This window comes from Grus americana, chromosome 15, assembly GCF_028858705.1.
Source record: "Grus americana isolate bGruAme1 chromosome 15, bGruAme1.mat, whole genome shotgun sequence".
In the NCBI taxonomy this organism is placed as follows: domain Eukaryota; kingdom Metazoa; phylum Chordata; class Aves; order Gruiformes; family Gruidae; genus Grus; species Grus americana.
Window position 1 is genome coordinate 18,098,618 of NC_072866.1, and position 21,487 is coordinate 18,120,104.

Genomic DNA, 21,487 nt, shown 5'->3' on the forward strand with positions numbered 1-21,487 from the left:
TTCCCTGTTGCTCCTGTGCTTAAGTTGTATGATCTGTATGTAATTTAAATGAGGATGACTATATGCCTTATATGACTAGGCTAGAATAACGTTATCCAAGCAGTTTTATATTTAGGATGTACTTGGTTTGATTTCCCAACTGAATTTGCATTAAGTGTCTTGAAATACCTGGGCTTGTGAATAATATTCCCTGTTGAGGTAATAAAGCTTTAAATGTGTACTATTTCATGAACTTTCATACGCCTTTCATACTCTATTATATGATTGTCAATAAATTCAGCGTGGCACAGGGCTCCACATGTTGCATTTTCATGTCTTACTGTTTAAAAGAAATCAATATCTATCTACATAGAGGAACAGGAAGACATTCTTTAACAGTTTTATCTAAGAAATTAGTCTATGTTTTTGCAGTCCTTAAAAATTTCAATTACAGTGTACTGGGTTCCTTAATTAGTTAACTATGAGTTACAGCCTAGCAGGTAATATTGAACTGCGTGATTCACCAAATCACATGTGCAAAGATAACGGCTTAGTTAAATTAGGATTTCCATATTAAATAACTTGATTAAAAATAATTTAAGCTTTTTTGCTGTCCCTGCCCCCCCGTAGAGAAGCTGAAACATGACTCTTGGAAATGTATACAAAATTTCCAACAATATGCTGGTTGAAGGGAAAAACAGGTAGGGAGAGAGGTTAGAGCTGGGTGAATAAAGAGTATTTAATATAGTTTGTACTACGTTACATGAATTTTATTGAAATTATGCAAAATACTTGCATTTCATATTTCCCATCATTTTCCTTCAGAGGTGTACTGAATTGTTAAAACAGATGGTCCTGTAGGTGTTTAATTATCTTTATCCTGGCTTTATTTTCAAAATGAAAAAGAAACCTGAATACTTCTTGCAGGCTTATTGTAGTGGTTCCATCATTACACTATCTGAATTCTCGTTACCAAAACTAGTTGAATTTTTGTTTACGTATGCATTTGTAATTCACACAATACTCTGAATCTTTTGTATTCTTAGATGTGCTAATTTTGGAATTAGAGTATTCATTTTTTGTCATCGTCACGAAACAGGAAGTACAATAGTAACAAAAAATATGCTTGTTATTCAATAGAATCCAATATTATGAATATATGAATAATTTCTACAGTGAAATAGTATAGTTTGACAGAAGTTGCATGGTATATTACTTTGTTGTGAGACAGAAGCCTCCTATAAATGTGAGAAACTGGGTGTCTGTAGAGACAAGAGGATGACTTAAAGACCCAACCAGAGGAAGACTGCTTAAGCTGCTTTTGTGGGAGAAGACATTTGCTTGACGTCACTGGATCTCTGAAATACCATGAGTTCTTAGTAAAATTTTGATTTTTTTTCTAAGGACTTGGCAACTCTAGAGGAGAAGGGCCATGTTAATGTTTCAGTCATCAGGAAAAACTACAATTCAGTGTTGGAGTCGGCCACATCAAAATCCAAATTTCATTTTTTCCTAATATTCCCAAAAAACCTGTTGTTACTGCCCACTCTTTGCGTGATGGCTGTTGGTGTTGCTTTTTTTATGTAAGCGTTCTCCTGATACTTGCCTTCCAACTTACTAAATGACTGGGTTTTGTTGGAGAAGGAAGGCAGTGCAGTGTCATCAGTACTATTCCAGCTTAATTTGTGATGCAAAACACTGAGATTATTAACAGACACGTGAGGGTGGACGAGCTCCAGATTCTAGAGAAGCAGCTAAGGAAAGGGTCACGCTGGACCTTGGGTGTTGATGCTTGGGGTGCTGTTTCTGACTTGTGCTATTTCAGCATCCTTTTAAACTGTGGGCTCATTTTGCTGGAGGAAAGGTTATTCCCTAGTAATGAGAGAAATCTCAGCTCTCCGTAAGTATATTTCACTTCTGCATGAAGTTTTCCTAGAGAACGTGAATATTTAGCATGTAATTGGTAATATGCTCATGAAATAATTGAGTGGCAAACAAAAACAGAATCACAAAAACTACAGCTGTGTTAAATTATACTTAATGTCCTATACAAGCAGAAAGAATGAACTGTGTTTATTTTCCAAACAATAAAATTTCTAGTTTAGTTTTCAATGTAATTTTTTTTTTAGAAAGTAAATTAAGTTTCATACTTCGGATAAAATTATGTTTTGCAATTCTGATGCTACAAAGCTAATTTACAAAGTTGAAAAACTGTGTTGAGTACGTAGAAATCAATATTATAGTGGTATTAAATGATTTTTTCCTTTGGTCACTGGTTAGTAGAATATGCTGGAAACCATGGTAACAAAAAGTGCTGCCATGGTTGCCCCGGAGTCATGTTAAAATGAGCAAGCTGTGTTTGTCTTGATTAATATAATAAAAAGAGAGAAAAGGAGAGGGGAGAAGGGAAGAATAAGATTAATGGCCTGTACAACAGAAACAGCAAATGTACAGTCAGAGATGTATCTCTGGATAAGCAATCCTGGAAATTCTGGTACCGTTGCATCATGAATGCAAAGGTGTTAAGCCGTGAAGCTTTAAAAAGAAGATATATCTGTTCAATGGTTTGTTTTTAAATTATTTCCTCCCATGTCTGTATTTTGCAGGTTTATATTAGGATAAAGGATGATGAATGGAATGTTTATCGAAGATATGCGGAGTTCAGAAGCTTGCATCATAAATTACAGAATAAATACCAGCAAGTGAGGACTTTTAACTTTCCACCAAAAAAGGCCATTGGAAACAAGGTACTGAAAAGAACTCATAATATCAGTAACAGTTGGGGAAAAAACCTTTCCTAGCCACACATTTAAAAAAAAAAAAAAAAAAGCTGACTATCATAAATATTTTTTACACCTGCTAGACAGTACCTGCTATTTTTATGCAGACTTTGCCCTCATCAGCTGCAGATTCACAGATAATGTAGTTAATGCATTGATTTTTCCACTCACTGAAAAGAAAACTGTTTTTATTAAGTGAAATATTGATGTCACACACAGTAGACAAATGCACAAAACCCAAAAAAACGGGCTGGACAGCTGTAGATGTAAAACGTAAACTCTATGCCATTCTTTACAATAAATGCCAGCAATTATCACTGGTCAGTAATTCATTAAATATTTCTGTAAGGTTTAAAAAGTATCAGTCTAAACTTCTTAAACTTCCTGGGCTGTTCACCAATTGTTGTAAGTTCCTTGAACCAGCTTTTTTTAAGGACATGTGAGCGCTTAATTCCCATAATCTGCATCTTTGTGGTTTAGCTCTCCCATTTTAAAATGGGAATTTCTGTGTTTTCGTATCATACAGGGATTTTGCAACAAACACAGTATATATTGTAGTATGTATGTAGTAAATATGTAGTATTTGTGCAGTTTAATCCTTAATCACCAAAATTTTAAAATGTTCAAGAGCTTAAATACACATCACCATATACATCACAAATCCAGTAAGGATTGAGAAGTAATCAAAGCAATTTTTTTATTTTCTGGCTTCACGTGGGAAATCATTTGTGCTGTAAAAATGGGTTAGGTAAGCTTGGCACATGTGATATGAAATGAGTAGTAATGCACACAACCTGGAATAAGTGGTGGTGATTAAATATATATGGAATTTATCGATAAAATCTGTAGGTCTGTTTGCTTTGTATAAAGTGCGGAGTTGATGTAGTTGCTCGTTGTCTGCTAACCTGGCAAACGAAAGTACTTAGGAGAGCTTTTCTGGGGTTTTTTATATATTAGAAGATCACTTTTCATTTCATTTCTAGTGGATAGTTTTGTAATAGAAACAATGTATTTTCTTCTTTGTTATATAACGAATTCTCCTTTTTTGAAGTGATGGAGTATCAGCCACTTCAATAAATTACAAAAGCCTTCTTTTAAGCTTTTTTTGATAGTCTCTCATCTTTAATTACTTTAAATACTAATTGAATTACAACTTGAGTTCCACAATTGATGCATACAAAATTATCAGTCGAGCAACTCATTAAAAAATTTGCATCGCTTATTCTTTTAGTGCTTTAGCTTTTGGCCAAAATTCTACCTTAATCATGCATAACCCACAATTACTTTGTCGTATCAGATCTCAGCAGAAGCGTCTTTTCTTTCCAGTCAGAAACGGGTGCCACCCGTTGCGCTCCTGAAAGACTCCTATGACGAGACGTAAGCTGGTTGTGTGATGGGAATTGACTAGTGGCTATACTTCTGGCTACCAGCTTAAACAGCTTGCAGGTCGCAGAGTGGCGCTTTCCCGTCGGCTTTGCGAGAGCTTATTCTTCCCACAGCACACGGTGTAGGCAAATCTCGTCCTTTGCTGTTTTCTGTGCCATGTCACAGTATGCGTTGATTTAGGAATATTGCCTGGTTTTGTGCAGCGTGGTGGATCACGCTTCCGGAACATTTACCCTATAGATGCAGCAGAAATTGTAGCCCCTCGGAACACCTTGCACTGCGAGACTGACGGATGGGCTAATGGTCGGGAGATGGCCCTCCCTTCCTTGACAGGGCAAGCTGAAGTAACTGGAAGGTTTAAAAACTCAGTGTAAAATTAAGTAATTCGTGTGTCTGAGAATGTCTGTCTTGGAATTCTGTAGAACTTTTGTATAGGATGAGGGATTTGCGCAGGATGTTACACACGTTGGGAAATAAGCATTAGAAGAGAGATTGTCAATACTACTCTTTCCGATACTGCTTTTTTAACTTCAGTGGCTACCGAAGCGTGTTCCCTTCTAGATATGATGTTAGATTCCAATAGAAATTTTTTCTCTCTGCTGTTATTTATACTGTTTTTGATAGAATTGCAGCTGTCTTCCCATTTCTAGATTAATCAATACAATCTGAAATCAGTGCCTAAAGAGCAGGTTCAGTAGCTAAATTCTGCTAACAGAAGTATGTGTTCCGTTCATGTCAATCTATGGTTTTCATATCCTGCACAAATCCTCCGTGCTATTAGATGTCCAGATAACAGACTGGTAGAACACAGTCCTCCATGTGCAAAGGGCTAAAAAAGACTATTTTACAGCTTTTGGAGGACGGTGGTGCGTGCTTTATACCCTTGAGGTCCGTACCCAAATGCTGGTACTCATTGGGTGTCTTCAGTGCTCGGTACTGGCAGGCTGGCGAAGGGGATACGCTCAGTCTAAGTGTTAGCGGCGTCGAAGGAGGGCTTTGCTGCACCTGATACCTGCCTTGATGCCAGCACTAAATTCGGTGTTCAGTTCTGTGTCTCTGATTGAGGGAACCTCCCAGGCCACAGGAGGACACCATGTTCTACAGAATGACCTGGAACCACTGCTGCCGAGACACAAAATGCTCTCTGCTCTTTTGCTGTGCACAGCGTTGGAGCTCGGAGCGGGGGAACTTGACTAGAACACAGTAACGTAGCAAAAACTCCAGAGAACTATTCATCTTCCTGCATAATTTTCCTGCTTACTGCAATAGAAATTGGGGAGATGAGATTCAAATGCAAAGTTGCAGAGTTTGACACAAGGAAAATGAAAAAAAAAAAAAAAAGCAGAATTTCAACTGTATGAGGATTTTAAAAAGTGAGAAAATCAAGTATTTTTTATTGCATATATATTGTCATCAAGTAGCAGTGCAATCTGAAAATATTTAGCAATCTGAAAATAGATTAAGAATCCAATATTTGTATTAATTCTTATTATGTTTTTAATGTATTTTTGCCTTCCACTTTGCTTTAAGTTGGGACAATTTATCTTAACAGTTCATGTTAATGATCTTTAAACAAATGATGTATGTAGGATTAGAAACTAGCTTTAATGCTTGAGGAAACATAAATTTAATATACAGAAAGCAAATTAGTAGAAAATGAACAGAGAGGAAGAAGGAATATTGCTTTGGACAAGTAACCTTTTTTCAATTACAAAGAAGGATGTGTGTTTGCTTTTCAGGTTGGTACCATTATTTTCAATTAATCAATTATAACATTTGAATATAGTAAGTTAGAACTAACGTAAAGCAACGAAAAGAATAATTTGATTTATAAATGTTGCTTTGAACGAAGTCAGAACAGATAATTACTGCAGGAAAATATAACAGTAATGCTTGCCAGGCTCCATGTATTAAGTTCCATCTATACTAGTCCCCACGCTGTATGTTTTCTACTAATGATCTTTCAGTGCTGGTAGCAAACAGTTGTCAAAATCCTTATAGGTAGTGCTTGAAAGAGTAAGTGTTCTCCCTTCAGTGTATCTGTGTCTTGTTGGAGTGAAAACAAGAAACGTATTTCTTCTCTTCTGTTGCGTGTGTAAGAGAATGTCATATACTCGTTGGATGTTTTTGTACTTCTTTTTTAAACTACATATAATTCTATTTAAAACTTACGAATTTGAGCTGTGTTTTTAACACTTGAACTGTTTGGTTTTGTAATTTTAAACCATGCTCCCCATGTATCAGCCTGGTTTGTGGTTTGCTAAGTACTTTATATGTAGGTGTACGTACCAAGACATGTAATTTCAAATTGTGGTTTTCTTGCATGAAATAGATGTTTGCCTTTTAGCTAGCCTTCAGGTACTTCGGGTCTTTTGAATTCGTGCTTCCATTACCGCAGTTTAAGTCTTTGTGACTTCTGCCTTCCTGTTGGGTTCCTAACATCCACAGGACTGGTTTGGTTCCGTGAGGTCTAGAGTGTGCCGAGTTACGGGAAGCTCATGAAGAGAAGCCTCATGCGACCGTAGCACTCGATTGCAAAGGGATCCCTGTATGCTTTTGCACAGAAATGCAGCTTAACTTTTTTCATTGAAGATGAGCCCTTCCATTAGCTTCTGAACCTTTGTTGGTGCTATGTTGGTGTCTCACTTCTTGAAATGCTGCCTTCAGACTAATGGTTAAGTAATAATACGTGAGTATTTACTGGACCTATTGTTCTAATTTTGTGAATATTGCAACGTCCGTGAAGTCTCAGTTGCTACTTCTGCACTGGGCAGATTATAACACTTAAAGAATGGATGTTAGTAACTGAGTAAACATCTAATTAAAGTGTCCTCTTGCAAGGGTATTGTCCCAGTAGAGGACATATCAAAATAGAAATGGTTCTTTGCTTCCACTGAAGATGTGAATTCCGTGATTGTCTAAGTGTGTAGAAATTGAATAAGGGAGCTTTCCACTGAGTGCTGACTTGGCTGCACGATATCCTTCGCTTTCCTTTAAAACATCGGAAACCCAATATGGAAAGAATACGCAGGACTTTTCTGGGATGAGAAGAGAGTGACTTTGCCATGACTCCTAAGCTGCATAGGAGGAACAATACAGAAATCTAAAATAAGTTTTCTGTCTAGGACAAAAAGTTGACAGCAACATCATTCATCATTTTTAGCCCATACAACTGAAGTCTGTGAGCCATTCCTCTAGCCATAGCTTGTTTCATGCCCAAATGGTAGTTCAATGAAGTAAAAGTGTCCCCCTCACCTATCAGTGACTAAGCTAAATGGAAGATTATTTTGTGTATGTAATTATTTTAAAAGTTTGTAAATAATGATGTGTATGTATCATAAAAGATATCTATTTGTATATATGTACATACACATGTGTACGCATATGACATCACCAAAGACAGTGTTTAGGATATATATGAGGTTGGCTTCTGGAATGTGTCTTGTAATTCTGCAAGTTCTGTTCACCAGGGATGTTCCTGCCAGTGGACATCCTGCCTTTGCACTAACAGTGCAGCTGGCTTCCATTTATTTTTTTCCCTGCCAGCACAGCTGCTTTTTTTATCAGTGTCTGGTCAGTTTGCCTGTTGCTGAAGATAGTGAAGAGTTTAAGAGAGTCTGCAGGACAACTATTTTAGGATTAAAAGGTATAGAAGGTAAAGATTGTATTGCAAATAAAAAAAAAACAGAATATAGCTTGCGTCTTATGCTTATAATGTTTATTGTTTTTTAAAAGTTTGTCAAGTAGAGTGTTGTCTGGCTGTGGGTGTGTATAGGTATATATGTGAGGTAATTTGAAGCCATTCAAATCAGAGTTTGAATTTTAATATTTTTGCTCCTAAGGGTTTCACATTATGCTGTTGACCTGGCATAACGTTATTTATTTCCTTACTGTAAAAAGGTGATCTGCAGTTTTGGGTCTATTAAAAGGGTACTTGTCTCTCAAAGGTGCTTTTTAAACCAGGTGATGGAGGTACTAAACTGCCCTTGGAAAGGGGTAAGAGGAGGAGGAGCATGAGAGGAGCAAGGGTTTTTACGGAAGCCCCCCGGCCGAGTTTGGCAGGAAGCAGCAAGGGAAAAGGCTGCAAGGCTTTCCGTGGTGCTCCGGGCAAGGAAGCGGTGCTGTCCTGTGTTACGGCTCAGAGTTCGGGGCTGGGTGGTAAGCTGGCCTTGAGGTTGGCTCCCCTGGGAGAACCTTGCTGGGTTAGGGACAGGTCGCCAGACCAATGCATTTCCATGAAGGTTCCAGTGCTGGATCCTCTGCTTCCTCTTAGTCACTTCTTTTCCCTGTCTCCGTGCAGGAAGTGTCCGTATATCTGCAGGTATCTAAGATACAGTTCTGATGTTTGATGTTTCTTGGTAGCTTTTGTGGGAAAGGGGGGGGTAGCTGCTGCTGGGTTGGGCTGAGGGAAGAGATGAATGATTTGATGAGATAGCTGGTTTGGAAGAAAACTCACTTGTTTTGCCAGTGTTTTTCAGAGAGCATGATGCTACGTAATTTTCTTTCAAGGCTGTTGACATATTCAGTGGAGCTATTTCTGCCTCCTCAAGAAAAGACCTGTGTGTTTGCCACTGTCACGTTTACAACGCAGAACAGGAGTTCACAATTCAGCGTTGATTGTCCTATGCTCGCTGCGTTACACAGTACATGACATAGTTTGCACACATACATTAACATGCTACAGACCTTGCTATTGTGATCCAGTGAAACTCTGAGATCCTGCCGGCTCACAGATGAACACGATGATCTTTGATGTCCTTTCCAACCCAAACCATTCTGTGACTGACCGAAACAAGGAATGAAACTTCCCGCGTGTTTCAGATCTGGAGAAGGGCCTGTGTTCGTACTTTTTCCAGCTACTGTTCCAGACCATCGCATTAATAAAAGCACTGCCGGTAATTCTAGGCTGACATGGAAAACCACGTTCATGGTTTAAGGGAATTAATTCACAAGTTGCACACATGCGTCCAGTGTACATTTTATTGCGTGATAGCAAATGTAATAGGTAATGTACTGGCAGTATTTGAAATACCTATTTTAAAATAGGAAGCTCAACTAGTACATAGAATATAACAGAAGAAATATGGAATGCTTGAAAGAGGATGATTCAGAAAGACTCTTAGGGAAGGAAGCAGTTTCATTTTAGGCTTGCGTGGTTTTGTGTCCTGATTCAGCAAAGCGCTTCAGGACGTCCTGCAGTTTAAGTCTGTGTTTGACTTGCACTGGAATCTCAGAAGTACAGATAGATGTGCTTTTGTACTTTATGGGGTTTAGTAGCTCATAGAAACTGTCCTGCCTCAGATAGTTTGTCCAAGTCATGCTGTCATAGGGAGCTGCGACACAGAAAGCAGAGGAGAGGGCAAAACTTCTAGCTAATGCCTCTGGGGCAGTGGGCTAAATAATATTTCTTAGGACTAAGCTGTGATATCCCATGTCTTCAAGTAGAATTAGTAGAAAATGATGACACTCTGATGTTGCAGAATTGGAATACATTTATTATAGGAGAAAAGCTTTGGAAATGTAAATCCTGAAGCTATATATTAAAAAATTGAAGTTAAGGATTGCTTTCATTAATGCTTACTTAATTTGATTTTTGGGTGATGTAATACAGATGCTTAAATTCTATATTATTCTTGATTTTCAAAGTGAGTAGATTTTAATTTTCAACCCTCTTAGTGGACTTAACTGTATATTGAGTTATTTTCATATACTTTTTTGCCTTGTGGGTTTTAGGAAAAACTGTAGCTAATATAAATTTGACAGACATGCTTGTGCTGTAGCATGGTTAAAAAGAAAAGAAATGATCTTTTTGTATTGTGTTCAAATTGGGGAAGGAACTCAACTCAATCTTATAAGTACAGCCATGTGTGTTAATTCTATAGCGCTGGGTTTTATGGCATTCTACAGCCATAAAAGAAACTTTGTTCTCTAAGTTCTCCGTGTTACTTCGTAGCTGGGAAGTTCAATTCTCAAAGAAGTAGGAGCTTTAAATAGCCTTTGAGAGTGAATTAATTCAACCTAGTTTTCAAATAGGTAGTTTCATTAGAGCGCCATACAGATAGAAATAAAAAATCTTTTCACACTTGGTATAATTATTAGGATTTCTAGTCACAGCACGCCTCATTTCTGGCACTGCCACCTGCACATTAAGGGGGACTACAGAGTATTTCAGATTTTGAGTCCAGATCCTCTGGGTTTTCTACTGGAAGCGACTGCAGTTGATGTTTTATGTATACGGCGCTGAGAGAAGAGCATTCGGTTCTTCATTTCCATCTTTTGGTCACATCGCTATCTAAGAGAAGAGAAATAAGTCAGTAGGAAATGCTTGGCTTTTACACGGCAAATGTTTATAGCGCACGCCTCAGGCTCTGTGGTATGCGCTGTCCGGCTCACCTGAAACGCAGCCTGCAGGTCAGAGCCCACCTGGTGCAGAGGGCTGGATTTCCTTTCCTGTGCTTGCGTTCGAAAGGTGAGCAGAGGGCCAACTCGTACGTCTCCGTCTTGCAGAATGTCTCGCTGAATTCATGTGTTTATTTGGAGCTCAAGTGCAACGTTTCACGAGAATAGTGAGCTTTGTCTTTTTTCAAGCTACAAGCATTTGCTATTAATGGCTGTGGAAGTTTAGGAAGAAGGAACGCAGAGTATTTAGGGTCTACAAACCAAAATTTTGCCTGTCAAGAGGTGGTTATATTTTTGCTGTCTTGTAATCCTGTAGTTGAGAGAAGCAATTCGTTCTAACAAATTATTGAAGACAGAGCCCACAGAAACAGTTCAGATGGTGTTGCTTTACATCATGACATTATGGGAGGAAAAAAAGAAAGCACTGTGATTTACGTGCTGCTTAGACAACTGCTAGATAAAAATATTGCAGTTTTATTACAACTCATGCGTCATTTTGGTATAATAGTAGCCTCCTGGTATAAAATGAAAATAGAAAAATAATTTTCTACATTTATTTCTTATTGTGATGGTGATGCTAAATTACCTAGTTACTTGGATTAATGAATTTCCTTTCAGAGAGACCTCAGCAGGGACACCTGATTACAGAAATAAAACTAAAACCTTCTTTCTCTGCATCTGAAATGTTACCCGCATTTTTCTGTCTTTCTGTACCTATCAAATGCTTGATTTTTGTTTTTTCCCCCTGAAATGTATTGTTTTATAAATATTGGCAAATTCTAATCTTACTTGCTCGACAGCTTTTGGAGTGATTGCTTGTACTAAACATAGTGTTAATTTTTTAAAAAGTGGAAAAAATGAAATATTGATCACTTCAGATCAAGTGAAATGCTGGAGACTCCTCCTGCATGAAAGATCTGGTTTTCCTCATTGTACCATGTGAAATATCTTTACGTGATGGCACTCTAAATAGCGGGCACTTGATATCGATATTCCTCACTCGTTCAGTTTTTAGTTTAGAAAACAGAATTGTCCTATCAGAGTACATCTAAATACAATTTCTATTAAAGGAGCATCTAGTCTTTTGAGCGGGAGTGAAGTTCAAAGACCATCTTGTACCCCGCTACTGTTTGGCAGTTGGGATGGTCAACTGCTGTATTGATGAATTTTTCTGGGGTTTGGGTTGGGTTGTTTTTTTTTCTCTCCTCCAAATCATACTTTTACTTGCTGGAGTTAAAACATGTCAGGTAAATGCGTTTGGATGCTGTTGGCCAGAGGTATAGACAGTAGCCAGGAGCTCGCAGCCCTCGTGGAGATCTCCTTCGGGTGCCCGGGGTGGTGCTGGCTGTCAGCAGGCGAAGGATGACCTCGGCCGGGTCTGTCAGGGTGGGTTCTGGAACCTTCCTCGGTCAGCGGCTCCCCGTCCCTCTGCACCCGTGGGTGCTGCCTGGGGTGCCCCCCCCGACCTGCGCAGCCCCGCGGCAGACGTGGCCCCCGTCCTGCCGGAAGGGTCTTCTGGGAGGGACAACGTGTGCTGAAGTGGGGGAGAGAGGCAAGCGCTACGGAACTTTGGGGGAGTTTTGAGAGCAATTTCTTTCACTTGCCGAGAGGGCAGGAGAGACTCTGTCGTTTCTTCCTTAACCTGTTGTGGGTTTGGCTCTCTGCTGTGGGGTTTTTTTAAATTATTAATTTATTACTTTATTTTTAAGGGAAGGCATCACTGTAAGCTTGCATATATAAGCTCGTACGCCGTAAGCACTGTACGTACCATGTTTCTAGAGGGTTTTGGGGTTGGTTTTTTTGTTGTTGTTTTAAATTTAGAGTCTGTCTTTATTGGTCTTCAGGGCGTTTTCAAACCTGATAGAAGAAAGAAATTAAGAAAGAAAACTGCAGTGTTGGGAGGAAGCACTGAACCGAGACACATTTTAACTAATACTGTTGATAGTTATTACTGTAATATAGGCCAGTGAAAAAATGGATCTCCGTTTCATGAACTGCTGTCGTAGTTTCCAGAATCTCCAGAATAAAAATAAAGAGTAGACTGATAATACTTGGTCTGAGGAGAAAACAGAAATAGAATTTCCCTGTTCAATAGCCGAGGAAAATATGAGCCTAGGGGTCTTGCTATAGGCTGCAGTCTTCTATTGATGCTTTTTAATGAGCAGTTGATTCCTGACCAGTTGACAAAATGACACTTGGTTGGTATTTATGTCTTTAACAAAATATTTAGATGACACTGGATTTTGTTAGCATAACATTACTGATTGAGTTCTAACAGTGGCATTAAACACCACACCAAAATGAGATCAGTTTTAGTTTTCTCCTCAAACTTTCTTTTTTTCTGTCTATATATTTATTAATTTTTAACACTTTTTCTCAAAGAGGGTTTTGAGAAAGTTTTAGCCTTTTGGATGGATGATACTGCTAGCTTGAAAATGCCAGGTGTCTTAAACATACTTGGTGCCAGGATTCTGTAAATGCCTGAGCCAGTTTAGAGAGGTACAAGACATAGTTTGAGATTTATTACACGGGGGGGAAGAATTTATCAAAATGGGATTGTCCCCAGGTAGGGCCTGGGGACATCTGCCAGCATCCCTAGACTTGCTTAGAGGATGCTCTACAGCCACGTTGCATTCTAAGAAAGCACGGACCAAACCTTAGTAGATACGATGTTCTGAAATATAAACTACCCTCTTACTCAAAATAAAAGGTAAGACTTTTTTCAAAATTAGCATTTGAATAAAAACTGTATTTGTGAGCATAGACTGAGCACGCAGCTTTTCTGGTGAGCGGAGCAGGCTGGCAGAGCCGTGCCCTCGCTGAGCGGGCAGGCTGTGCTGCGCGGCTCTGCAGAGCGCTGCAGGAGGTGCCTCACATCTCAAAAACTGAGAAATGCGAATGAAGATGTTGCAGTCGCCCACGTAAATTGGCGCTAGGCGAGGGCATTGACAGGACCGTAGCTCACCCTTAGCAGCTCTGCCGCTGGATGGTTTTGCAGCAATGCCTTTTTCAAATGACTTTATCTCAAAGCTCGCTTGCTGTCTGGTATCATTGGAATGAACCCCTAGCTGAAGGTGGAAATGCATCAACTATTTTAGTAGAGAAACACAGAGTAATAATCACAATTATGTAGTAAATCTCTGTTTAAAGAAAGGTAGATTTCTGTTCAAAACTGACAGTTCCTTGATTTCTTCTTTGTGTTGCATCCTCTTAAATTCCTATTTGTTCCGCTGAACAGTAAATGTACAAAAAAACCTCACAGTGGGATCAGAAAAATGGCAATTTTGTGTATTGTATAGCCTTGTTTTGTTGTATAACGCTTGCCTGATTCTGCCATACAGAAATGGGCAATACAGGTAGGATGGAAATTTGAAGCTCATGTAGTCTCAATAATTTTGAGATGATTTTTGTATAATATGGTAGTATTTAGCATCTTTAGTATTGGAAACTGTACCTCTAAAACTGTCTCACGAGGCAGTAGTTACTGAAGGACAGGTGTATTCAAGTCGTGTTTTATTGTGACCTTTGCAAAGGTGCCAATTAGCCTGGAAAAATTAGAACTTGCTACCTAACTATTTTCTAATCACAAAACAGTGAGAATGACTCAGCAATTGAATGTTTACTTAGCTCCCATTTCAGCTTCTGATTTCCAGCTTCATTTGGAGGTTAACGACTTGGAGTCTTGTAGATAGGCAAAACTCGATACGACAATTTTGCTAAGACCGGTTGACCAAGATGGTGAAAACCATCAGGCTACACTAGAATAACCTGCGTTTATTTCTGCATTTGCAGGTTCGTCTTTGAATAGCACTGCTGTCAGCTTCCTTTCGGACGGGATGCACTGCGTGGTATCGGAGGCTGACGCAGCTCTCGTTGAAGTCCTAGAGCTGTATTGCCTTTTATTTTATCTGAGTTGGATTGAGCCCTGAGCTGTTTTGTTGTTTGGTTTTGGCTCTTTTTTCCCCAGAGCTAACAATAGGAGGTTAGTTAAATGATAAGTAATGGTTAGAACATCTGAAGCAGCGCATTTTATGTTGATTGCAGCAGCACCAAACCCAGAATATAAAAGTGTTTGATCCGTCCCTAAATCATGGCAGGTAACCATGGCAATCATACCATTTCCAACAGCTCATGGGAGATATTTGAAACATCTTAAGTGAGCTGTCCCATTAATAATGAAGAATATCAATGTTTTGCCATCTGTTACGTGCCGACAGTGAATACGAAAGACCAGCAGTTGTGTGAAACAGTTTAAACTGCAAGTTGGAATGAACTTGGCTTGTAATGAAAAACTGCAAAACAATGCAACATAAAATATGGTACGTCAGACTCTGCTTTTTAGTTTTACAGCTTAACGTCACCTTCTAGTATCTGTTGAGAGTCTGTAAGATTTCCATTATGTAGTCTCGTTTTTAGAGATTTGTAATTTGATATGAGCATTTTGCTGTGGGCAGAAACTTGGCAAATTCTCAGTCAAAAGGAATTTCATAAAATATTTTGGGAGACATTCATTTCAGATTAAAGATATTTTCCCAGATGTGTTTTGATGCTTCTGCAATCTGAAGCAGTTTTGCTTGTTAACTGAAATTTTGTGGACTCTTAATCAAAAGTATATGCTCTTGAACTGTGGGCTAGGAAATAACTTTGACAGTAGTTTGTGCAGGAACAGTAGTAGCTTTATTTTTCAGAAAATATGCCTACAAGTTGGAGGTGACCGCTGGTATGTTAAGTCTCAGTTAACAGTTTGTGTACGATGTAAGCGTACTCTGCGTAAACTGGTGGTAAGCGTGGCCGAGATGCCCTACAGGTGTATATCAGAACCTGTCCGTGCGTTTTAGGTGACAGAGTCCCTCTGTGTGTCGTACCCTTTCTTTTAACAGGGAAGGAGAGATCCTGAATCAGTTGGGAAGGGCTCTGGATTGCGGTTCAGGCAAGGTATGTTCCTTCCCTGTGCCAGGGTGCTGTCACGCTTGTTCATCGGGTGGTGCTCAGCACGCGAGGCTTTCTCCTCGGTCAGGTTGGAGCTGCTCTTCCAGTACAGTGAGGTCATGTCGGCATCGTTACAAAGCGCGGCGGTAGCCGTCCTTAACTAATCCCTCTGCGTGGCTCCAAAGAGGTTCTCTTCTGAATTGAGAAGAAATCTGAAATGTTGAAAGCGGAGCTCTTGCCGTCTTTGAATGCTCCTTTGACCCCGTAGTGCCACGGCATCAGGGATGAGGCTGATCGTGGGAACGGGAGATGCGTTACGGGTAAGAGTTCTGAGTTAAATTTCTTCAGGTTTGGTGGGATCAGTCTGCCACTGGACCCCGTTCGAAGCACTGAAAGGGCGAGTTAGCCTTGCCTCTTGGTTTTAAAGTTAGTAAGCTTGTAGCCAAATACCTTCATGGAAAGATTTGTAGAAACAGCATCGAGGGCCTGACTCAGGAAAATGCTTAAAAAGACGTGCTCCCAAACTGGTTATGGAAGGATCTAGTATGTTCTATATAAAAATGGAGAAAAGCTTAATATAGCACTGTCTGTTTTTTCTGTAATAATTCCAAATTATATATAATTAGTGTCCTATAAACAGTTACAGCTCTTGAAAGCATAGGAACCAAATATGTATAATGCTGCTTTTAGTGCCATTTTTGGGATGTGCTTCTGGGAAAAAAAAAATCACTGCCACAATTATTCAAAATTTATTTTTATACCCAGCTTTGAAAGAACTTACTGGTTTTTGTCCAGAGCTCGTGCTAGTGCTGTTTTTTTAAAAAAAGCACTATACGTAATAAAACCAGGTAAAATTCATAAAGCATTCCTGCAAATAAAAAAAGCCATTTACGAGGCAAAGAAAAGATCTTCGCTGTGATTCAGATCCCAACTGGTCGAATGACTGCCTTGATGATTCAAGACGCAAGTTCTTTTTCCTTGTTAGAGACAAGTCCTGCTATCAATTCATCTTGCCCGTTCCATTTCTTCTATACGCTTTTCTTACCTGAATGTCAGAAAATACCTTTGATCTTTGTAATAATACCTATCCATATTTTGGAGGGCAGGTCTCCTTTTTCTGCCACGTGAGCAGGGTCTCTCTTCAGTGAGATCTTGGAAGTGTGCGTTTATTTACTGTTACTTTATCTTCCCATACATGCATTTATTTTCCTAAAAATGAAATTATATAATCTAACCTGTGAAAATGTAAGGGGTTTTTGGCAAGAGTATATGTAGTTGTAATTTTAACAAAATTACGTTGTCCCCAAAGCACATTGGTATCAAGCATACATAAATCTGTATGTTGAATCTTAGGGGAAGATCTTTGCTGTTCCCTGTGTGAACAGATATGCAAGTGCAGGTTGGTATTGACCGATACAATCTCATACATGTGCTAAGAGTATGTTGGGTTTTTTTTTTTCCCCCTGATACAAATCCAAATCAAAATCTTTCCATTTGCTTTTTGCTTGTAAATAAAAATATCATTTAGGAGTTGGAATCCAAAATACTAACTAGATTTCAGTTGTAGACAATTGGGTCCAATGAAGAGAGGGCAACAGTTAGCCTTTTATAATTTGAGACTGAAAAAATTGGCCAGGCTTTGAACCAATTGTGTTTTTCTGTTACCAATTATTCTATTTACTGTTTTGCGACAAAAACTCTTTATTACTGCAACTACTTGGCAGTACCAACTGTGCGGTACAATAATTCCTCTGAGTGGCCGACCGGCTGTTGCAAAACGCACGTTTAATGCTCAGGCAGAGCGCCGGATCACCGACCTGGGATTACGCTGCTGCTGGGGAGGACAGCGAGCCTTTCTGCCTGGGACAGGGTTCCACGGTAGAGTGCTCGGCCTTGGAGAGCAAATTCATATCAGGCTAAAAGAGCGTGTTTAACTGTTGTCGGGACGAGTTTAATTTCTGAGATTTTCTGTATTTTGCTTGAATAAATGGCAGAAAAATAGCTATTTTATAAGACTGACTTGAGCAGCTGTAAACAGCAAAAATGCCTTCCCTACGCATGTTCTGGCAGTCTTACTCAGAAAACTCCTTTGGGCCGTTATCATCTGCAGTTAATGAGATTCCTAACAATAAGATAAGGGACAGAAAGTCCCTACGTTCAGCGTTTTGCTCCTGCGTTTGTAACAGCGCGGTCCAGCCTGTGAAAGATGTATCTGTGTGAACACATGCGCCGTACAGAAGTCGTACTAAAAGAATGCAGCTTCTGCTTCAGAGCACATTTTAACATAATTGAAGTGATTTCACTGAAAATACTGTTCCTGAGGATTTGTGACCAAAAGAACTTAAGAACTGAAAAAATGCTAATGAAAGCCGTACTTTAAAAAACGGAGATTTTCTCGGGGGCTTGAGCAGGCGGTGGGCAGAAGCGATGGAAGCAGAAGCGTGGAGGGCGAGGCCGGTTCTTTGGGGCCGTGTCTGCGCTGGCAGCGGGCTTCAGAGCCGAGCGCGCTCCTCCGTCCTGCCCTATGCACGGTCAGGTGAGCGCGGGCAGAGGACGACTCCGTCCTTGAAACGGTCTCCCGTGCCAGACGGCACCGCTGCTCCTGTGCTTAAAGCTTTCGGAACCTAAGCTGTTCCGCAAACTTTTTCTCCTTCTCCGAGATCCCCCGCGTGCCGCGCTTTCTCGTCGCGTGCCGCGCGCAGCCGGCGGCAGCACGCTGGTGTCCCTCCCGACGGGACGGTGCGACGCGTTAAATCCTTTGAGTGAAAAGCTGGGAAGGCAAGGCTGTTCCTTGAGCTAGGCAAAGAGCCCAGCAGGAACAAAAATCCTAGTGAAAAGAGGAAAAATAATGACATTTGTGTGAGTCAGTTAATTAGCATTGCACTACACTTGTATTTATGATGAGCGTTCCATTTTATTCTAATACCGTGTGTTGCCAGGTATTAAAATTTTCGCCGTAACTTTTCCCTGCAGCTCACATAAGCTTCTGTTCCACGCGTTTGTCCAGACGTCGGTGCCGCAGGGCACGGAGCAAGCTGTTGCTCTGTTCCGTTTGAGCGGTAACGTACTCGGTTGCGGAGCGCTGGGCGAGTGGCTCGGCAGAGTGGGTTGCAGGAAGTGTCGACAGTGCAGCTTTGGTTTTTAATAAAGTACCGGTTTCCAAGAGTTTTCGGACTTTATTTCTTCGTTTATCAGTAAAGCAGTTAACGCTAGAATCGCTTGCGACACTGTTCGTGTGTGTAGTGTGTGTGTATGTTGCTGAAAAACGTGACTGATAAAAAAGAAATCTCAAACCGTATAATACATGTTCTTTTTATTTTCACACTGATCTTGATTATTACATGTATGACTATAGAACTGGGATGTGAAACAGGGCTGGACATCTGTAAGTTCATATCTAGAAAACAACAACGACAAAAAGAATCTGTGTATATTTTGGAATTCCGTGAACTTAAGTACAAACCACAAGCACTGCCTAAGTTTTTGAAGCCTGTAAGTATGAATGTCTTCAGCAATTATAAATGTTACAGTAATTACAATTACATGTTATTTAAGTAATCACATGCAAATAAAAGACAAGAGCGGAAAAGACTTCCTCAAATTATAACAAATGAGGCTATTTTTAGTATACAGGATTAGTTGCCAATATTTGCAAATGTACCTCACTTGACATTGGTTGGGTTTTGTTTTTTTAAATTCTATGAATTTAAATTACTACTTTGAGAAATGTCATTCAGAATCTTTTCTCATTTTCTTACGTCTTCCAAAAATATTGCTGTTCCTGGTAACCTCTAATGAGAGACAAGAACAGAACAAAATGTCAGCGAAGGCTCTAGGAACTCGGCAGCAGTCCTCCTGAATTCCAAGGAGCATCCCTGCCTTGAGGAGGAGTTAGTCGGTTTTACCTCGGGAAGGAATAATCTTCAGATTTGCATCCCACGCGCGGCAGCGCAGCTTGAACCTTTTCACTACAATGAATTTATTCAGCGTTGTCAAATGCGTTTATGGTGTTTCATTGGTGGGTTGTCTCCCCCCCGCCGCCCAAGAACCGAGAATTTGGTTCAGTGTTTTTTCTGACACAGATAAATAATACAGGTGGGATAGACACATCTTAGAGGTAACAGCCTTCCTGCGAGAGCTGTAACTGTCTAATAATGGTTCTGGCTTCACGCCTAGAGACCGCACTCGGGCACTTCGGCAGGCGATCAGGATGCCTGCCTTGCTGAGACAGAGCTGGCCGCCTGCACCACAGACCAGCCGGCGCCTGATTTCATTGTGCAGCCGTTACGGCCTTGCGTTAGCGTGAAACGTGTGGACTTACGTTACGGTTCGCTGTAATTGCGATCCCTCACAGGAAGGAGTTTAAGCTAGGTGTAAGGTACAGGATGCGTGGCGTTGTGCTCGTCGTTAGACTTTTAATTTGTAAGTCCCTCAGCAGAATGTGGAGTTTATAGAATTGTTTCATTTCTTGGGGCCAATACAGTGTAAAACCCTGAGACCTAAAATACCGTAGGAGCTGCAGTAAAACACTTTTTATGAGAGTTGTGATAAAATCTCTAAAAAAAGCAATCTACGATACGAAAACTCCATCACAAAACAACAATTTCTTAACATTATTAATAAAAAAAGCTGAAGAAATGTTAATCCATTCTGGAGTTTGTGTACCCAACATCTGAAAAGTAGAAATTCTGAAGAGATCGTGGGAAAAAGTCGGTATTTCCTTCTGCAGAGACTGGTAATTCTGGGTCTCAAAAAGAATCGCGTAAATTGTTATGCCTCGGCCTCTGTGTCGCTGTTAAGCGCTGCCTTTCTAAAATTGTAGTATTTCCTGGACATCTACTATGAGGAAAAGGCTTCTGGTCCATAGAAGAGACATTCTGCCAAGGGGAGAATTCGCCATCCTGTCCGGGGATGTTGTGGTGAAGCGGGTTTTCACCAGGTTGCGTGATTTTCCTTTCCCTCCAAGGAGGACGGGATCACGGGTTTCTTGCGTAGTGCCAGCATATTTCTATAGACATAATAAACATAGATCATCAAAAGATCAAATTTTATGCTTATTAGGACTGTTTACTTACATTATAGAATTGAAAAACGTATTCTTTATGCCATTTATATTTTTTCTTTTCTATTTTTAGGATGCAAAGTTTGTAGAAGAGCGACGCAAGCAGCTACAAAATTACCTAAGGAACGTAATGAACAAAATCATTCAAACTGTGCCAGAATTCACAGCCAATCCCAAAAAAGAGACTCTTATTCAGCTGATGCCCTTTTTTGTGTAAGTATCTGTCAAGTAGTCAAGAAAATGTTAAGCTTTTTTTATCACAATTTAATTTAAAATATAGTGCTAGCATCTGAAAAATCTTTAAAACAGATTTTTTTTTTAAATAGGCTCCTGTTCAAATTACGAGTGCTTTTGATATATTTAAAGGAATATGTGACACATATAGTAATTTTTGTTTATTTAAATGGTGACTTTGAACAAAAATCACTGTGTAGAGCTTTCAAAAATATCTCAGTGACCTCATAATCTGCATCCATACGTACTCTTCAAACACAAGGTGCTTTCCATTTCTTTTCTTTGATCTTTTTTGGTTGTGTTTTGCTTTTGTTTGTCTGGGGGTTATATTTTTGTTTTTAAATTTATTTTGGGGGATGAGAGTAGAGCACTATTAGTGTAGGTACTAACCAAATTAAAAAGTCAAGCTGTCGAACTCTTTCTAGCTGAATTTTGCAGTCTGGCGCATGTTCTGATTTCATTAATGTTAATGTTGAGTATGTCCAGAAATAGTTTAACACAGTCATCTGTGAAGCATCTCACAACAAACCCTTTGATAACCAATCAGACAAGGGATCTCATCTGTTAAAACCTTTCCATTTTGCTGTAAACATTGTTCTTTACAGTATTTGTAAATGATATTTAGAACTATTTAAGAAATAATTATAATAATAATAAGGAAAACTTGTATTTGAAAGTGGTGTTAACTTATTTCTTTCACTAATAGTTTTTCAGTATA

General features: G+C 39.6%; 1 protein-coding gene across 3 annotated transcripts in view; it reads left to right on the forward strand.

The window, feature by feature from the left end:
* Window positions 1-21,487, forward strand: part of SNX29 (sorting nexin 29) — a 126,550-nt gene that overhangs the window by 76,852 nt on the left and 28,211 nt on the right. For all 3 annotated transcript variants that reach the window (XM_054842625.1, XM_054842627.1, XM_054842626.1), the window contains 2 exons: window positions 2,586-2,726; window positions 20,609-20,748. In XM_054842625.1, the coding sequence (XP_054698600.1) occupies window positions 2,586-2,726; window positions 20,609-20,748 (281 nt within the window). The remainder of the gene's footprint in view (window positions 1-2,585; window positions 2,727-20,608; window positions 20,749-21,487) is intronic.